A 20,540-nucleotide genomic window follows, 5' to 3' on the forward strand; every position below is an offset into this window, starting at 1 on the left:
GACACCGCGGAGTGACTAACACTTTCACTTTTAAGCTCTTTAGGGTGGACCCGGAACAGCCTTTAGTCTAGGCATAATTTGACGTCACTAATAAGGCAATATCCTTGCAAGGACTCAATCTGATGCCCTTTAGTAGGAGGTCTTCCCCGTGGCCGCTGGAGACGCGTTCCCCTGCCCTGTGTGAGCTGTCGGGACTGACCTGCTGCTTCTTTCCAGGGATCCCTTCGTGTCACTCACTTCCTCAGACGTGCACACAGATCCGTCCTGAGCCAAAAACTCTGACGGGGCCCCTCTGCGGACCTCCAGCGCGCTCTCCCTCCCCGTGGAGCAAGCTGCTTTCCAGAAATCTCCCCTTTGGCTTCCCTGCCCCTGTAAGCCCAGCAGGCTCCCGGAGGCAGCGAGCAGAACCGGAGGCCTCCGTCTGCCCCCGTCGTAAGCCCAGCAGGTTCCCGGAGGCAGCGAGCGGGAACCGGAAGCACGCGCTTCATCTGCCCCCGTCCTCTCTATTGCCTTCCGTCCAGTGTCTGAAAACCGTCTCTTCATATGTTCCGTTCAGTTTCCTAGTTATTTGAGAGTAGAAGGTAAACCCACTTCCTATTACTCTATCATGACCCAAAAGAGGTGAAAACCGTCTTTCAGGCGATACTGATAAATCTCCATTAAACGACAGCTGCAGGAGAGGCTGCAGGGACACCGGCTGGGTTGACCGGGAGGAGGGAGGCACGTCCCTGCCCCCCACGCAGCGCAGTGCGGCGGGGACGAAGCTGTGTGGGTCACCGCCGTGTCCCGGCGCAGGGGCCTGGGGGACTCAGTCACGCTGAGAGCCGCTGGGCACCGCCGCCGGGTCGGGCGGGCGAACGAGAGTTCTGATGAAGCCTGGCCCACCGGAGCGGGGACGGGGAGAGAACCCCAGGAGACAAACCGTGGGATTGCAGAGAGTCGGCACGACTCGGGGACTGGGGAGCAACAGCAAAAGAGGGGAAGCAATAAGAAAGTGATCGTTTAAGCACATATGCAACATAAACCGGGATAGGCGGCAGGGGAGAAAGTAGATGGCTACCAGAGCATTTAGGAGGGAGACCCCAGTTAGTCTGCAATCAGGAAAATATTTCCCAAAACAAAGGACGTTTTAACTGAGATTGAAGAACTAAGTAAGATGTGGTATCTGTGCTCTGGTGGGTAGAAAGACTGCTAAGAAGGGCGTCACATGCCAAAGGCCTGTGGCAGGACGGAACCGTCAGCCGTATCAAGTCCAACCCTTAGATTTCTCAGTGAAAAAACACAGACTGAGTTTATGACTTGCCTAGTTGTATTGTGTTCGTGGCAGAGCAGGAATAGGATCCAGAACTCCTACCTCCAAGTCTAGTGTTGTTTCCATTCCACTGGACCTTGTATTCCCTAAGCTAATGTTGGGAATTACTAGATCATTTTCTATAATGATACTTGTCATTTTATGGTCCGTGATACATTTATGGGCAACACATAATTTTGAATTTTACTTTCATTTAAAAATCATTATGGCCAAATTTTATCTAAGATATATTTTTAATTGCCTATATTTCTATGTATTTACAAAGAAGATGACGCAAACTGTAAATAAATGAACGACAGAGCCCAAAACATAAAAGAATGAACACACATTTAGCACACTGAAGCCACAATAGCATCATAATGGCCTGGGAACAGAAATGCAGCTCCCTAAACGGCTCAATGACACCCAGGAGATTCTCGCTCAGCAGTGGAAGCTGTTAGTGCTTCCAGACATTTTGGGAAATGCAGCCATTGCCCCATTCCAGGCTTAATTGGCATAATAAATGTCAATTAAAACTCCCTTAAGATTTTAAATTGCAAAACTCAATGAAACTATTTATGTGTAAACTCACACAAGACTTCTTTACAAGAAGCCTCGCCTAGGAAGAGTTGTATTTCTTGAACATTTACCCTGGGCTACAAATCTAACATGGACACACACTGCAAACCCACCTTCACAGGGAGGCCAGTTCTCTCCTCCGTCTTCCCTGAACACGTCACTCTTAAGTGGCTTATAGTTGATTATATGTTTCACATGTAATAGGATTCAGTTTTCTTTCAACAGATACACAGAGAGTACCAACCATGTGCCAGGACTGGAAATACAGCCGGGAACAGGGTAGAGTGGTCCCTCCATTGGGATGAAGAGATCCTCCAAAATGCTACTGGGAAGTCCCTTTTCATCTTAAAGGGATCCTAAATCTACACACGACTCCTTTAACTTTTACCTATGAGGCTTAAAAGACAATTATTCATCCAGTATAAATATAAAACAGACTCTGTGATGGCTTCGGTATTTGGCAAAAACATCGTCATGTCTTATGTACAGCTGTGTCCAAAACTTCCGTTCTAAGTAGCCCAAGCTGCCAAATGTTGGATGTCATCATCCTCTCCTTCTGTCCTCCTAGAAGATGCTGGAACAAAAAAAAAAAAAGGATAAAAATCAGTCACTGGTGACATTCACACCTTCAGCACAGAAAACAAGTAAGAATTATTTATTAAAAGGTCTATATTTATGAAATTAAAAATAAATGCTAAAAGAGATGTGTGTGCTAAGTCGATTCAGTCATGTCCGACTCTTTGCAACCCCATGGGCTGTAGCCCACCCAGCTCCTGTGTCCATGGGATTCTCCAGGCAAGAATACTGGAGTGGGGTGCCATGCCTTCCCCCAGGGGCTCTATATTCCTGACCCAGGGACAAACCTGTGTCTCTTCCGTCTCCTGCATTAGCAGGCAGGCTCTTTACGACTGGCACCACCTGGGAAGCCCATACACGCTCATTACTCTTGAAAGTTTCTTTTTTCTTGGCTGTGCAGGGCCTGAGGGATCTTACTTCCCTGACCAGGAATCAAACCCACACCCTGCAGTGGAGGCACTGCGTCTGAACCACTAGACCACAGTGAAGTCTACAGGAGAGGTCCCCTTGAGATAGGCCTGGCCATCATTTCAGGTCAGTATTTGACCACGGGGGCTGGGGTGAGGCACAGACCTGCTCGAGAGTGGTGTGCAGAGGACGCGCTGGGCATCCTACCCGACCCTCTGTCTGGCTGAGCTGGGAGCGAGGAGGAAGGCACATTCGGAAGTCTGATATTTGTCATCTTCTTATTTAATTCTTCCTGCTCCAGTTCTTCAAGTTCTGCCATCAGCTCATCCTGAACATAGGAGAAAGAAAGAATTATGGAGTTAACGTTTCAAGAAGTGGGTTTCCTCAAACACAATAACAAAAACATCTGCTACCCAATTGATATGTGAGAACCCAGTGAAATGGAATATTTATTTTAAGACTAAGTCTTTTTTGCAACACTGAGCAATAATTAAAATATGAATATTTGGGGTTGTGCAAATTTGTTGTAGCTAATCTTATAATACTTCAGTCAACAGCTTTTTTTTTTTTTAAGTAATTTGTGCTAGCTGAATATATAACCTCCAGAGCTTCTAGAAAATTTACACTTTGCCTGTCATTTTTGCAATGTAACTTTTATGTTCTACTGTTAAGAATTCAGAATCTGTGAAACTTTAATTAGAGGAAATATATATTTTCATTTTGGCTAATGCTACTGAAAATAAAACAGATATAGCAAAACCTTAACATACCAAAAATAAAAAGAATCAAAGATTCTATGGCTCCTTTGTTAAATTGCCAAAGCCAATAAAAACCATGCTGTGTGTCTGAGTTAAGAATAACTCCAGGTAGGTACATTGTATTTCTTTCTGTTAGCAATAGTCCCACACAGTCTGGTTTAATCTTAAACTACTCTGTCCCGAGAACCTTAGAAAAGCAAGTGCAGGTTGAGACTTTGAGGGTAAAGTCACCTTATGACAGAAATGGTATGACCTGAGATGACTAGCTCAGGCCTAACTGGCCCCAAGAGTCCTCAGGTTGAGTCCAACCCCCTGAGTGAGGTTGGGAGTCAAAACTAAACTTGTCATCATTATAATTCTGAGGTCGTTGTCATTAGAAATGACCTAAGGCACTCATATTCCACCAAGGAGACTTCTTCATGTATTCATTCGTCACTGAACAAATTTATCGAGAGCTCACTCCTGGCCAGGCCTAAGCTCAGGGCTCGGGACACAAAGTCCAATCAACAGTCCCTACATTTAAGGAGCTTTTTGAATGCAGGAGAAAGGCTCACAAACAAATAATTATTCTATCTTAAAAAATGAGAGTAACCATACTATGGCCAAGAGTGGAGATCTTGAAGTCAACCACAACTTTGGATCAAGTCACCATGTACCAGACATACAGTGAGCTGAACTGTCTGAGAACTGTTATATCTACCTCAAAAAAGGAAATAAACACAAAAATGTATAGCACAAGGTCATGTGAAATAGTGCCCCAGGGTAGTTGCTGGCTTCACAGTTCTCCACAGGCCGAATGAATAAAATACCTTCAGAATGACTATTCTGACATCCTATTTCTGCTCAAAAGAACAATTAGAAACAAATATAGCAAATGTAGTAACAGCAGAACACGCCACCCTACACTGAACGTGCCCAGAATCGCCAACAGTGCTTGATGGCTATTAACAGCACTGAAGAGATTTGTATTTCCTACAACAAGTATGTGATCACAGAATAACCATCTCCATCATTTTCAGATTTCAGGTACCAAACAATTATTCACTGGGAAAGGAATTTTAGAATGTAAGGAACTTTAGAACAGTCTAGTGATCGTCATGTTCATTTTATAAATGAGAAAACTGAGGGTCCAAAAGTGAAGACTTCACAGAGCTCGTGGTGCATGGCAGAGCGGGCGTCCTCACGAGCCCAGGGCCCCCTTCAACACGTCGTAAAGCCTCCAGACGCTCACTAGCTAGCCGGGGCAGGCGGACTTCTCCTGGGAAGGGCCAGACAGCAATATTCCAGGCTCGGCCGACCGCAGACGGTCTCTGTCGAGTGGCCTCCCCTGTTGCTATTGTCATTGCTGCATTCATCCCTCAGTCATTCAAACATATAAAAAGCCTCTTGCTCCACAGGCCAAACAAAAACAGACCTCGGGAGAGATCTGGCCTGAAAGCCACCCTTTCCCAAGCCGTGGCCTACATCATTTCAAAAGCTGTTGAAGAAAGAGACCAGCAGACACAGAAAACAAGCTCATGGTTACTGAAGGGGAAAGGGACGGGGTTACATGAGGACTTTGGGATTAACATACACACACTTATGAATGAAATAGATAACTAACAAGGACCACGGTACAGGGAGCTCTGCTCAGTTTTTTATAATAACCTATAAGAGAAATGAATCTGAAACAATAGCTTTGTGTGTGTTTAACTGAATCATGTTGCCGGACACCCGAAACTAGACAACACTGGTAAATCAATTACACCTCAAGTTTTTAAAAAGGAGAATGGAGAAAAATGAGATGAAATAAAATAAGTATAGAAACAAAAAACGGTTGACACCCAGTCCTCACTTTCAAGGATTCTGTGGAAGGACATCTTCCTTACTAGATGTGCTGTTTTTCACAGTACATGAACGCAGGAAGTCAGATTCTTTCCCACTCGAATCTGAAACATTTCAAAACACGCACCAGGCTTTCCTGTGTGTGCTTTGAGGAGGACAATTGAAATTCACAGCACAGACTTCACCAGTATAATGATAGTCTGTTATTGCTGGACTGATGAATCTCAATGGAATGTGTGTGCTAATAAAGCCACTCCACGTTTGTTTCATATCCGGGTAATAAACAGAGGCCGCCCGAGCCCTGATTTAGCAGCAGCGTGCTCTGTCTGTCCCGTGCAGAGGGACACTGTCTGCCCTGTTTCACCCAGATGTGTGAGCACTCCATTTCTCGTGATGGGGCTATTTAGGAACCCGTCAACAATTAAACGTCACTGACATTACATAATCACATGCTGCTTTTCTTTAATAGCTGGGAACTTAATTAGGGGGCTATCTGCCAAACTGTGTTAATCTTTCCTTTAAATCAGAGCTGCCAGTACTTCATTCCCCTCTTAAGACAGGTGTTTTTCTAACAGACCATTTATTCTTTAGTGATATTAAAGGACATGTGTGAGGAAGCCTGCTTGCTTCTCATGGTGGGAAGCTCTCTTTTTTTTTAAGATTTTTTTTTTGAGGTGGACCACTTTTAAAGTCTTTATTGAATTTGTTACAGTATCGCTTGCTTTATGTCTTGGGTTTTTGGCCCTGAAGCATGTGCGATCTTAGCTCTCCAACCAGGGATGGAACCCACAACCCCTGCACTGGAAGGTGAAGCCGTGAGCAGCACACCTCCAGGGAAGTCCCAGGAAGAGCTGCCCTTTTCAGTGGCCATGGGCTCCATTCTTTACACTGTGCTACCCACCTCATCGAAGTCACCGCCGAATCCAACCCGCTGAGAAAATGCTTCAGAGATTTCCTGGGCAATATCCTGTTGCTCTGTGATCTCTTGCATCAAATCATCTATTTTGTTCAGATCCCTGGGAAACAATGTTTCGTTGAAATATTGTAGAATTTTACTTTAAAATTATAAATTTAGATACAATCCCCTATGAAAAGTGAGTCAATTTAACATAAACTCTTAGTTATTTCAGTAGGACAATAAACATACCTGATGATAAAATTTATCAACTTTAAGAAGAATTTACACTTCAAGAAATTAATAATTCTGTATGTGCACATATATTTTAAATTATGTAAGTAAAATGGATAGCCATTACCTTTGGGAGTCACTAGGGGGCATACCTGTAGACCCATTTTGAAATTTTGTGTGGTAGCTCAGGGGCTAAGTGGTGTCCGACTCTTTGCGACCCCATGGACTGTGGCCCACCAGGCTCAGACTTTGTCCACGGGATTCCCTAGGCAGGAATACTGGAAGGGGTTGCCATTTCCTTCTCCAGGGTGAAAGGGCATATGAAACGGTTAAATACATGCTATGTATTAACTCTGCAGGAAGTGATGCCACGGGTCATCAAGGACCACAGTGAGTGAGATGAGCTAGGGTGGCACTCAGGGGCCGCCATCAGAGCTGCTTTCTGTAGAAGATGGACTCTGGAGACCAGAGATCTATTTTCCAGAATGCCACGTGGCCGTGAGATCCTGACTTCCTGAGAACTTCCCCACGGCTGCTGATGGGCCGGGAGACAATGGGTGAGAGCAGGGTCAGGCTTGTGAAGGCCTGAGAAGAAGCACAGTGTCAGCAGAGGGATCACAGGCCCACGGCCGACGGCGACTCTCAAGCCAGTTCCCCTGAGCCCCTCTGGCCCCTGAAGCCCCGTGGGCTCGGGTCCGAGTGCCCCCCGCATCCCATCTCCACGTCAGCCCTCCAGCTCTGAAGCCAGGCCACGCTGATGGGTACCGGGGAAGTGACAAGTTTACTCATTACTGAGTCACTGTGCTGAAATTGTCATCCCCAGTGGAATTACTTTGCATGTTTTCCAAACTCCACATATAGGAAAAGCTGAATATTTGACAGCATTTCATGTAGTAATCAAAAAGAGAACGTCGACATCCTGCTGTGCTGTGCTAAGTCGCTCAGGCGTCTTCGCCTCTTTGCAACCCCACGGACCACAGCCCGCCGGGCTCCTCTGTCCCTGGGACCCTCCAGGCTCCTCTGTCCACGGGGGTCTCCACCATGGACCACAGCCCGCCGGGCTCCTCTGTCCCTGGGACCCTCCAGGCTCCTCTGTCCACGGGGGTCTCCACCACGGACCACAGCTCGCCGGGCTCCTCTGTCCCTGGGACCCTCCAGGCTCCTCTGTCCACGGGGGTCTCCACCATGGACCACAGCCCGCCAGGCTCCTCTGTCCCAGGATCCTCCAGGCTCCTCTGTCCACGGGAGTCTCCACCATGGACCACAGCCCGCCAGGCTCCTCTGTCCATGGGATCCTCCAGGCTCCTCTGTCCACGGGAGTCTCCACCATGGACCACAGCCCGCCAGGCTCCTCTGTCCATGGGATCCTCCAGGCTCCTCTGTCCACGGGAGTCTCCACCATGGACCACAGCCCGCCAGGCTCCTCTGTCCCGGGATCCTCCGGGCAGGACACGGGCTTGGGCCGCCAGTTCCTCCTCCAGCCGCCCTCCTACCACCCCTTATTTCCACTTCTTATATTTATAACAAATACATTAGGGTCATGTATTTAAAAATTGTATGTGAAAGGTACAGCTAAAATGTGGGCCCAGGAGTAAATTTTTCCCAAAAGGAACACCCGGGGAGGATGCGGCTGAACTGCCTGGGAGAAAGGCTGTGATTCTGGAACACAGCATCTAAGTCACAGCAATGACAGAGGGTAGTGACTCTGAGAGGGAATCTAACAATCCCTCAGAAGCTGTCAGAGCGACGGCTGATGGTCAGCTGGTTATCAGGACAGGAAAATGTCAGCAAAGCCGCCTTCACTGACCACAGCCTCTCTCTGCCCGCCTTTCTCCCACCCACGGAACCATCTCCACATCCCTCAGGCACTCGTGGCCCTTGTACACCCTTGGCCCAAATTTCACCATCATATTTAAGCTCAGGAAAGGATTAGGTCCCAGGCATTGATTCTCAGTGCAGATAAAAAGGAGTCAGGAGCCCCACTACCACTATGAATACTGATGACTGAGCGCTTACTTTGCGCTGGGAACTCCTAATGGCAAAGTATCTCATTTCTCATCGACTCTCACAAGAACCACGTGAGGTGAGTACGATTATTATCTTCAACTTACAGACAAGGAAACTGAATCGGGAAGAGACAAAGTACTGTCCAAGGGCAGTCAGCCAGGATCTGGGATTACAATCTAGAAAATCTGCCCCAAATCCACGTTTGTATCTATTATATTGTATGCCAGTGGTTCTCGAACATCGGTCAGGATCAGAATCACCTGGAGAACTTGGTTGAAAACAAAAAGGCCCAGTTGAGACCTTTCTTGAAGGAGCGTGGGCATCTCGGTTCTCTTTAGTGGTGATTTCTGAGCCGTCCCAAAGTTTGAGCCTGGGAGGGAAAGATCCCCTGGAAGAGAAAACGGCAACCCACTCCAGTACTCTTGCCTGGAAAATTCCACGGATGGAGGAGCCTGGTGGGCTACAGTCCATGGGGTCGTGAAGAGTCAGACACGACTGAGCGACTTCACTTCTGCAAAGTTTGACAGCCACTATGGTACAGTTCTAATACCCTCACGGATGTTACCACTTAAGCCTTTTTAAAATTATATGATGAAAATATTGGCAGGTGGAGTATCAGAGAACAGTGAGGCCTGGAAAACATGAAAGGCAAAATGAGTGCCCTTTATTTTCTCATGGTCTTTTCTTCTTTTGCTAATACATTAAAACTTCTGCTCTTTCTCTGTGGGAGCATTCCATTCCAACATGTCAAAGAGTCTCAGATGAGTAAGCCCATCCCTGCCCAAGCCATCAAAGAGTTCCAAAGCTCTGAGGGAACCCAGGACTCAGAGGAAGGCTGAAGTCACTCACATGTTCTCATGAACGGCTTTCATGGCTTTTGCTGCAAGGCCCATGTTCTTTAACACCTCCGTGTTCGTGTATGAGTTTTCCAAGGCTTCTCTCTGGAACTCAATGGTGGAAAGTGTGCCGTCAATCTGAGTGAGCTGCTTCTCATACCTCTTCTTCCTCTTCAGGGCCTGTAATGCAGCTAAATAAGGGAGAAGCCACATTTATAAGAAGCTTTACGTAAACTCACTTACTCAAGAGATATTTACTCAGCATCAACCATGGAGACCCGGGTTTGATCCCTGGGTGGTGAAGACCCCTGGAGAAGAGAATGGCATCCCACTCCAGTGTTCTTGCCTGGAGAATCCCATGGACAGAGGAGCCTGGCGGGCTACAGTCCATGGGGTCATAAGAGTCGGACATGACCGAGCGCCAGATGAGTGAGTGAGTGAGTGAACCACGGACTCAGCACTTTAGAAACCCACAAAGAGGACCCAGACAAAGCTGAGGAACATAGTGGCAGCATCTCTCTTGCAATCGCTTGTACAAACTGTCACTCCCTAAAACATTTTGTTATTCTCCCAAAACTCTGCCAGGTGTCAGAGGATGAAAAGTCAGAATACCATATTCTATAATACATACCACAGAAACATTTTTGTTAATGTTGGATTTTAGAAAAAGACTAGGTAAAAATAGAAGTACATATTGTGTAAGATGAAAATAAAGCTTATTTTTATGAAAATAAAGAGAAAGAAAGAGCCTGAAGGACTATCTATTTTAGCCCTATATTCTTACTTCAGTTAGCAATGATTGTGCCGTGAATAAACCTCACTGGTTATGACACTGCCACTGTGCAAAGTTATTCTTATTTCAAAGACAAGTTAGTTGAGACCCAGAGAAGTTATATGAGTTGTCTGACGTTAATAACAGCCCAAAACCTAGCAAGCCAACCATGTCGTGATCTGAAGTGACTATGAGACAGTCAGTAAGGTTACACCTAATCATAAATGTCATGAAATCAACAGAGTCACACTCAAGGATTAGATGGCATACTGCTGAGGGAAAAGACTGCTGCGTTCAGAAAAATGATATCCAAATTCCCTCCCATCAGCCTCAGCAAAATCTTAACGCACATCTTTCATAAATCACAAAGCTAGCCAGTCCATTTGACTATGGCACCTTTGAAAGCACCCTGAAAAACAGGCCTTAAAATGTGAGTTTTGAAGAGGCACTTAGTGAAAGTACAGGAAAGAGCAGTAGAAGAATGCCAACACGAAGAAAATCAAACGGAACTGACGAAAGAACTCAAGTGGTTCTATGGTTTCAGAGTGAAACGTGATTGCAACAGATTCCTGAGAGAAGGCTCTTCTCTCTTTTGAACAATTTCTTCTTGCACTTCCAACAGATTTAGTATATTTATTCCAATGCTTTTTGTTTGGTGCACAAAGACTCCTAGCCATTATACTTTCTTGCTGGATTTTTATTAGTGATCAATAAATAAATATTTCTTTGTTGTTATTGTTTGTTGTTTAATCGTTAATTTGTGTCCAACTCTTTTGCGACCTCATGGATTATAGCCTGCCAGGCTCCTCTGCCCATGAGATTTCCCAGGCAAGAATCCTAGAGCGGGCTGCCATATGACTTTCTATCCATTTAATCCTCTTTACCTTAAATTCCATTTTGTTTCATATTAACATTTAATATAAAATTAGTACTTACAATACTATATATTAGCATTAAAGAAAATTAATATTTCAGCTTTCTTTTTGTTGAATTTTACCTGCAATACTTCTATGTGGGCCTCAATTTCAAATTTTTAAAAAAAATTTTTTTTGGTATGCCTATAACAGGTAGAATATATTTGAATGTTTAATGTGTATGATTATTTTTAACCATTTGGATACTCTCCAACCTTTAAGGTAAGCTTTTAAGTTATTTTTATTTATTGTAGTAACTGATATGTTATCCAAAAATGGTCTTTTTACCATCATCTTTTTTGTGTCTTCTGTTTGTTATGCTTTTTATTTTCTTTTTGCTTTCTTTTCTATATATAGATTAATTTCCCTTTGTTCATTTTATTCCCCTTTAATTGTGGGATAGTTATACATACTAAATTTATTCTCCTACTGGATACTCTTGTATTTAAAATATACACATGAAATTAAACTTAAGCTTTCTATTCATGTTGAAAATTAATCAGTATCTATAAAACTAATTGTTCCTAAACAAAATTGTCTTAACACCCCAACACCCCAAGTACTGAAATATCTTACTTTTATCAGTTCCAGATGACTACCAGTTTTAAAAATTATTCTTTCAATTTTTTAAGGAAATATTTCTTAACAACTGCATTAAGCTTCACAGACACAATTTCAACAGTTATTTACACTAAACTGAGAGTTTCTGCTGGCTTGTTTTCCTACTATGCCTTCTTGTATCCTATAGTATCATGAACCCAAGAGAAGAGAGAATGTAGAGAATAAAATATGTTAAATAAAAATCTGTTAGAAGCAAAACTTACATTAGTGTCTACAGAGAGAGCAAGAGGCTCTTGTGTTATAAGACAAGAATGGGCTATCCTAAAAAATGAGCAACTAGAAAATAAGAAACAGTTCTTAGAAATTAAAAACATAACTAAAAAATAAATGTTTAAAAAGTAGAATAATAAATATAGCTGATGACTAAAGCAGTAACCTGGAATATAAAGTTAAGGAATTCTACCAGAACAAAGAACAAAAAGACAGGTAATTTAATAAATTAGAGGACAGAACCAAGGAATCCAACATCCAGCTTACAGGAAGTTCAAAAGAAAAAAAGACAGAATATTTCAGGGGAAGTGTGGATACTAATATAAAAATAAGCAGCAGTTTCAGGAAAAAATAGGCAGAAATAACGGAGGGGGAAGAAGCAATAAAGAAATTACAGAATGCGCTGGAACTTTCTGAGCACCCAGCGCTCAGGACTCTGCCCTGCCACTGCAGAGGGCCCAGGGTTTGATCCCAGGTTGGGGAACTAAGACCCTGCGAGCCACGTCCCGTGGCCAAGTAAATAAATCAAAGACAGTTACTGCTGACGACGAGATGAAAAGGAAAAAAGAAATTAAAGAGTACAGTTTCCCCAAGACGAAGGAAGATGATTCTTCAGAATACTCACTGAACACGTAGATGGGAAAAACAAAATAAAAGGCACATGCCTAGACCTCCACCAGTGAAATTTCGTTTCTCCAAGGTAAAAAAGAAAAAAAAAAAAAAAACTCTTCAATGTCTCCGGAGAGGAAACAAACGAAATGACCATTGACCAAGGGATGAGACAGTACTATCAGTAAACCTCAGAAACTCTGGCTCTCCAACGGCATAGTGTCTTGCAACTTTGGCAATGTGTTGAAGCTAGAATTCTGAAAAAAATCCAAGCAATTATTTAAGCGTGAAACAAATGAAGTCATCTTGAGACGCATAGGTGTTTAGAGAATTTATATTTATGTACCCTTTCTGAAAAAGAATTCTTTACCTTTTACTCCAGTAAAACTAAAAAGAAAGAAAAAAAGTCTGAGGACAATCTAGGATACCGGAAGCAACATGAAGGAAATAAGCCAGCAGATGTAAATAGCTGCCGCAATCACAGCCACAGAGGTGTGTTTCTCCAGAGGCCTCCCGTAGACCCGGGCAGGGCGTGCCGGCGGGCAGGCCTGCTCTGGGGTGGGGAGGAAGCAGACAGGCCGGGCGTTCCTGCAGCTGCCAAGGACGCGGCAGGTGTGGACGTTCTCCTGTCTCCCGCGCGGTGGTAACTTTTCCTCCCGTCCCCTCCGCCCGCGGGGAAGGCCCAGGGTCATCCCGCCTCCTCCCCGGGGCAACACCGCAGTGTCCGGGATCGATTGAGCAGCACTTACTCCTAACCTTAACAACAGTTTTTATGTTTGTTTAATCTGTCCTTTAGGAAGGAAACTAAACAAAGAGGCCTCTGGCACAAGGGCCTTCCTACAGAATCGCGCAGCGCGGCTCTGCGCAGAGGCTCCGCACGGCGGACCAGCAGCGCTGTGGGTCCGCCCGGGGGCCACGCTGCGCGCGGGCCTCCGCGGGACTGCAGTCCTGTGTTAGTAAAGTCTGTCCGACCCCATCTCCCCGCCCCTGAGGGTAAGCCCTTTGTAGAAGGATACAGCATCTCATTCACCTGCTTCCCCAGCGCCTGACCCAGCTCAGGGCACACGGCCAAACACAACAAAAACCAACTTTTTGGAGCACTTGAAGTGAAGTGAAGTGAGAGTGGCTCAGTCGTGTCGACTCTTTGCGACCCCATGGAGTCTACAGTCCACGGAATTCTCCAGGCCAGAATCCTGGAGTGGGTAGCCTATCCTTCTCCAGGGGATCTTCCCCACCCAGGGATCAAACCCAGGTCTCCCGTGCTGCAGGCGGATTCTGCACCAGCTGAGCAACAATTTGTTACACACCAACAGGTGTGAAGTGCTTCGTGTGCATCATGTGATATTGTTAACGCTCACAAAAACTGCAAGAGTAAACACTATCATTGATCCATTTCACAGAAGACAGGATGAATGAATGTTAAGCAAATAAATCTGATAATTTTGTGCACTGTCACAGCACGGTATAATGGAAAGAGCATGACCTTCAAGGCCAGAGGGTGAATTTTTCTTCCCTGACTTAATAGATGTATATTCTTGGATAAGTCAGTTCCCTTCTCTGAGCTCCAGTCTGCTGTGCTGGAAAAGGAAGACAGAATCCCCCAGAGGCTGGGTGATTATTCTAAGAATTAGGGATAATTTATGGAAACCGCCTTAGACTGAGCAACTAAGTATTGTTACTAATAACAGTGATTTATATAACATTCATTAATTAATGAGACTGTATATCTTATTTCTTTTTTGTTTCTTTTTTTAAAGTATGGACAGAGGAGCCTGGAGGGTTACAGTCCATGGGGTAGCAAAGAGTCTGACATGACTTAGCGACTAAACAACAAAACAGTTGATTTACAATGTTGCATTAATTTCTGCTGGATAGCAAAGTGACTCAGTTATACCTTGACACATTCTTTTTTATCCTCTTTTCCATTATGATTTACCTCGGGGTGTTGAATATAGCCCCGGTACTGTACAGTAGGGCCATGCTGTTTATCCATCCTATATTATAGCTTGCATCCGCTAATCTGAAACTCTCAGTCCATGGATATCTTGTTTCTGAGACCCTCTGGGCAACAAGTTACCTGTTTTTTCACCATAGCTCACCGTAACAGGAATATACTATTACAAAACAGCTCTACATTTCAATGGTGCAGTACAAAATATGATAATACAGCAGAGTATCCTAAGAAGTTAACTCTAAATACACATCTCCACCCAGCAGACCCAGAAGTGGAATGTCAAAGTACATCTCCTCCCTGCCTTGCCAAGCAGCCTCAGTGTTTATACTTTTTTGGAACCACTAACCCCAAGGCATTTTCTTTATATTTTGAGAACTTTACAAAACTTTTTCATTTAAAAATATGCCACATTTCCTAGGAAGAATTAATTGTAGATTACTTTCTGCAAATTGAGAAATATAATTTGGTATAAAAGACAGGGCTTTGGGGTCACTAGATCAACATTTTAATCCTACCTATACCAATTAAAACCTGCGTGTAATACCCTTAGTATGTGACCTTAATTCTCCTTAAATGATGCTTCCTCACTTGAACAATAACTGTTTTTGTTGCTGTTTAGTTGCTAAGTCACATCTAACCCTTTTGCAGCCCCATGGACTGTAGCCTGCCTGATTCCTCTGTCCATGGGATTCTCCAGGCAAAAACACTGGAGTGGGCTGCCACTCCCTTCTCCACGCGATCTTTCAAACTCAGGGATCAAACCCACATCGGCATTGGCAGTCGGATTCTTTACCACTAAGCCACCTAGGAAGTCCCCACAAACAACAATAATAACATACAGAAGATGAAAATAGAAGATTGTACTCTGGAATCAGGTTGCCTCCTTTCAAATCTAGCCTCCACCCGTCCACTGCTACATAGCGTTACATAGTTGCTTATTGGAAAATGGGAATAAAACTCACATTGTTGTTGAAGATTATATTAAATAATGTATGTAAAGTACTTAGGCACCTGGTGAGTGGCTAATAAATATTAGAAACCTTCATCATTATCATCATCTCCTTCACAAGATGTCAAACCATATGGTGGAAGCCACATGATGTAACGCCCAACCTTGCCAATATTTTTTTATTAATAATAAGTTTTGGTTTGGACACAGTTTTGAATGTTTGTGTTCACATATGGGTTTGGCTCTTCAAAATAATTGGGAGAAATGTGAAAAATCACCAAAATGTGAGGTCTCAACTTACACTATAATCCACATACCACAAGCTACACAGTGGCCTGAATCAGAATTCTAAATTCTGAAAGCGAGCTGGTAATGAAGGAAAGTGACCAAGAAAGAGATGTTAAGGGGAAAGGCTTTATTTTCTCACCTTTGAGAAAGAGACTGTCACAATAAAAGACAGTGTAAGAGTGACAATAAACGGCAGTGGACGCTGGCTCTGGGATCGGGGCCAGCAGGAACAAGTGGGCCCTCTGGCCACCAGGAGAGGTCAAGCCTGACCCATGGAAGCAACATGTGTGAAGCCGCCGTGAAGCTGCACACCCAGCCCTCCACAGGCTCAAAACGAGCCAGATGTCTGGGTTTGCATCCCACATCCTTCAAATTTAAAAACTGAGCTACATTTTCAAAAAAACCTTGTGTGAGCCAAATTGATGAGGTCTGCATGGCTGGACCCAGCCCCAGGACAACTGACACTCCTTGTAGCTTCTATCTGGCACAGTAAGCTAAGACAGTAAGACAAGAGGCTTCTGTTTCAAAGAGCCAAGAGGTGTACATGTCAGGAATCACTCTGTGAACTGTTTCTCATGAAATGATGAGGCCATGGGCCCACCATGAGTTGGACAGGCTTTAACTTTGTTTCCTAATAACCAATCTAGGAAAGAAACAGCTGTATTTTTTTTTTCAAAGACATGCAATTAGTGTTGCAAATCAAGCATGCCTCCGGATTCTGCAAAGAAGGACACTTTTAGAATCCTGTAATTTAAGCTGTGTAAAATGTGCAACTCAATCTTCCAAGCTCCTACATGTGGTTTTCGGCAGCTGATGAAACCTGGGGAACATTGTTTTGAAAACAAAGGAATCTGCTGTACTCCACCGAGGGGGAGAGGCTCGCAGGGGCTTTGTCTCCCTGTGTGACAGGGATGCGCCTGTTGCAGAACAACGTGCCGTACGTGTTCCGCCGAGGGATACAGGAAGACCCATTACTGTCCAGCGCACCGAGGATTTGGGGCTGAAATGTAAGAATCACCCACTTGAACCAAAATTCAACTGGCCCTGTGCGACTTTATCACATTGCCAGAGGAGGAAGGCTTTCAGTCACCCGTTAAAAAGATACTTCAAACAACAGGAAAGAGCTGCAGTTTCATTGCTCAGATAAAGTACAGGGCATCCTGGTTAGAAAGGTCGATTTGTTCTTTGCTCATTCAAGGCGTATAAATGTGTCCATTGTTCATCCATCAGGTGGCAAAAAAGGAAAAACCTTTTTGGAACCATCATACCCAGGGACTATAGACAAAACTGTTTGTGAAATACGCAACTGCATTATGACAGCTCCTCTCTCTCCCAGGAATGGATGATTTCTGGAGAAGGCCTAAAAAGACGAAGCCTGGAAGATTTAATCCTAGACAGCGCTTAAGTGACATACGCCACACATAACTGGTTATGGTTCTCTTTTAACTGAGAAGTCTCATAATCGTGTTGCTTTATATGAGAAACTTTAACGCAAGTCCTGTGACTCACATAAAACTCACTTGAGTCATTACCCAGTACCTTCAACTAATGGCTCCTTGTTATTGTTCTCAAAAAACACAATCTGTGTAAGCACCGCCACGAGCATTCCATAAATGGAATAAAAACAAAATGTCTCTCTTCAAAGTCACAGGTTAGATGGGAAACAGCCAGTGAAATATTAGAGAATTCTAACACTCATTTATTTGTCCAGGGCGAGGCCTTAATGAATTCTCTCTGGCCTTCTTCATTAATATATATATATTTTTTTTTTTTAACTTATATAATGTATATATTCCTCATCTGTTCATTTTCAGTCACTTCACAAATATGTACTGAAGCATCACCACATGCCCATCATTGCGTTAGGCCACTGCAGGGACGAAGAAAGAAGGCTACGATCTGAGGAAGGAAGAGATAAAACGGGAGAGGGAAACCCTCACAGAGGAACACATCGACTCTCTGGAGGGTGACAGGCACCTTCACAGAGGAGGTGATGCAGATGGAGCTCGGGTCAGGGTGACTGTCTTCACGGGTTCTCAAACACGCGACCCGCTAGAGACCACGAGCAAAGGTGTTACACAAAGGCCCTCCGCCCTCTCCCCTACTGCAGCCTCCTACTCAGTGATGCAAAGTTTCCAGCTGAGATACATCAGGAAAAAAGTGAGGTCGCTCAGTCGTGTCCGACTCTTTGCGACCCTGTGGATGGAGGACCAGGCTCCTCCGTCCATGGGATTCTCCAGGCAACAATACTGGAGTGGGTTTCCAGTTCCTTCTCCAGGGGACGGGATCTTCCCGACCCAGGGGTCGAACCCAGGTCTCTGGCACTGCAGGCAGAGGCTTTAACCTCTGAGCCACCAGGGAAGACACCAGAGCAAATCACACCAGCTGGCCACACTAGCTGAAACTTATAAGCAAGATCCCATTTTCAGAGGTCTCACCAATATTAAATGTCATAAAAAAAGGATGACTAGCAAGTTAAAGGGAGACTAGACCACGGAAATGATGTAGCAGATTATACAGTGGCAAAGCAGATGCCCAAGAAAGCAGTAAAAAAGGAATGAGACTGGACAAAGTAAATAAGAGACGTTCCCAGGGAAGGGCATTTGGAAGAGGAATGTTACTAAGCAGCTAGTAAGGTTGGGCTGAATTTTGTGTAAAAAAAAAAAAAGAGTATTGATTAACATTGTACAGTGTGAAAGATTACGGTGAGGTGTCCTCACCCATCCGCAGAAAGACAGAAAGAGACAAGGGAAGCGGAAGTTGTTTTCCAGTAGAAATGTTCATCTCATCATCCTAGAAAGCTCAGACTCTCTTTCAGAGATGAGCGGGTGCTTACTGTCAGGATGTCACCCAAGAGATCATGAGAGGAGATAAATCTGAGAGAAGAAGGTCATGACCTCAAAGTGCCATCAGGCTTGAGTTGACGAAAAAGGAAGAAAGTCTTGCATAAAAGACTCATTTTAAATATCCACTGAAATTCCTATTTTTTTTAAATAATTAATTGCTTCCAAGGTCAATTTCCAGGCAAGTAAATTAACTTGATATTGGAACATGATACTGAACTATTCATTAAGGTCTACTTGATATTCTTTGTAAAAACCCAATTAAGTGACCAGGCAGAATATATAACCAATTGAATGAATGGTTTCTTCTTGCTGCTAGTATTACTGGTAACCTCACACACTGGTAACCTCTGTGGGCCTGCTATTGCCAAGGATACAGAGAGAAAAGAATAAACCTGAAACCAGCAAATATGGAGCAAACTCTGAAACAGCTGAGTACGCTTCATTCTGCAGGGTAGACACAGGCACCTGTGGGTGTAATGTTGTGTGGTGTGTGTGTACGTTTGTGTCTGTATATACGAACGCATGTGTGTATGTATATACATGCATGTGTACATCTGTGTGCATGTGCATACATGTATATGCATGTATGTGTCTGTATGTGTATATACGTGTGTGTGTGATGTGCCTCTCTTTTCTGCTTGTAAGTAAGCATTCCTTGTTCACATGATGTACCGATATTTCCAACTACTGTCGCTGTGCCTTGTAGGTGCTGCTGACAAGCACAAACCTTGTCTCTAGAGCCCCCTTCAGCTCCCACTGCCTGTGACTCCATGATTATTCCCCAGGGATCCCCAGGGATCAGCGAATCTGGAGGACTCCATAGCTCCTACCCCAAAGCAAGCTATCACTATCAATACCTTTAATTCTTAAATAATACATTTAACTTGATGAACGATATGCACTATTCTTTAGTTTTTCAAATGTGAGAGAAAAACACTCAGCAAATATAGTTCACATAAATAAAGCAGTCCAATTGCTCAAAAAACGATAAAACATAGGTTCTTGGGTGTATGATCTTTGAGCTACACAATATAAATTGGTTTAACATAATCGTAACTTTTTTCCTTTCTGCGGTTAACACAGTAGAAGTTCTGAGTTAGGATAATATCTTTATTCAAACTCCAAGGTTGTACTGACTTTCCCCTTACATGAATGAAATAGACGGGAAGAACTGGCGATGTAAATCGCACTGCTCGCTGAGAAAGGCCTGTTGAACAATGTTCCGGCTACAGCAAAGGCGCCACACTCACTATGACGGACAACATACAGCACCACGTGAGAAAGGCAAACAGATTCGCTAGAAACTCATGTTCAAACAGAGAATGAAATATCCAAAGTGCTTGTCAAATGTTTGGCCACACAATGGTCTCTTTCATGTGTGACCAAATATAAAAGTGTAAACTTCATTCATTTAAACTAGATGGCTGACATTAAATTTTAATTTGCAAAAACAGAACTTCTAAGGCAGGGATTCCCAACTTTTAGCAGAGAATAACCCACTTTTCCGTTCCTATACTTCTCAAGTCACCACTCCTGCCTGCTTGCTCTTGGAGAGCTTGTTTTGTCTGAGGGTAGCAGTTACACTGTTGGTATTTCCATCACTAGACTGCTGGATTCAGAAGAGCTGCCGGAAGCTGCACAGAGCAGATGGCTGGTGGGTCGGGCTTTAGCTTTCCCCATCCTCCCCCATCCTCTCACTGGAAATACCCACAGGGTAGAAACATCGGAGACAAAGGCTTAGCATGGGCTGAGAAAGCCTCTGGTCCAGGTTTAAGAGTTCTTACTGCTTTAAAGTATAACCATATAAACTTCGGACTGAGTCCTAGATATTTCCAGTGAGTTTGGAAAAGACCCTGATGCTGGGAAAGATTGAGGGTAGGAGGAGAAGGGGTCACGGGGGATAGAATGGTTGGATGGCACCAGCAACTCAATAGACATGAGTCTGAGCAAACTCCAGGAGATAGTGAAG

At 44.1% G+C, this 20,540-nt stretch overlaps 1 protein-coding gene across 1 annotated transcript in view; it reads right to left on the reverse strand.

Moving 5' to 3' along the window:
* Positions 1–1,526: 1,526 nt before the first annotated feature.
* Positions 1,527–20,540, reverse strand: part of CHMP4C (charged multivesicular body protein 4C) — a 28,300-nt gene continuing 9,286 nt past the window's right edge. The window contains exons 2-5 of the mRNA XM_043880324.1: positions 9,422–9,599; positions 6,338–6,452; positions 3,020–3,182; positions 1,527–2,444 (exon numbers count right to left, since the gene is read on the reverse strand). Coding sequence (XP_043736259.1) covers positions 2,380–2,444; positions 3,020–3,182; positions 6,338–6,452; positions 9,422–9,599 — 521 coding nt within the window. The 3' untranslated portion in view covers positions 1,527–2,379. The remainder of the gene's footprint in view (positions 2,445–3,019; positions 3,183–6,337; positions 6,453–9,421; positions 9,600–20,540) is intronic.

The sequence above is a fragment of the Cervus elaphus genome, chromosome 21 (genome assembly GCF_910594005.1).
Source record: "Cervus elaphus chromosome 21, mCerEla1.1, whole genome shotgun sequence".
In the NCBI taxonomy this organism is placed as follows: Eukaryota; Metazoa; Chordata; class Mammalia; order Artiodactyla; family Cervidae; genus Cervus; species Cervus elaphus.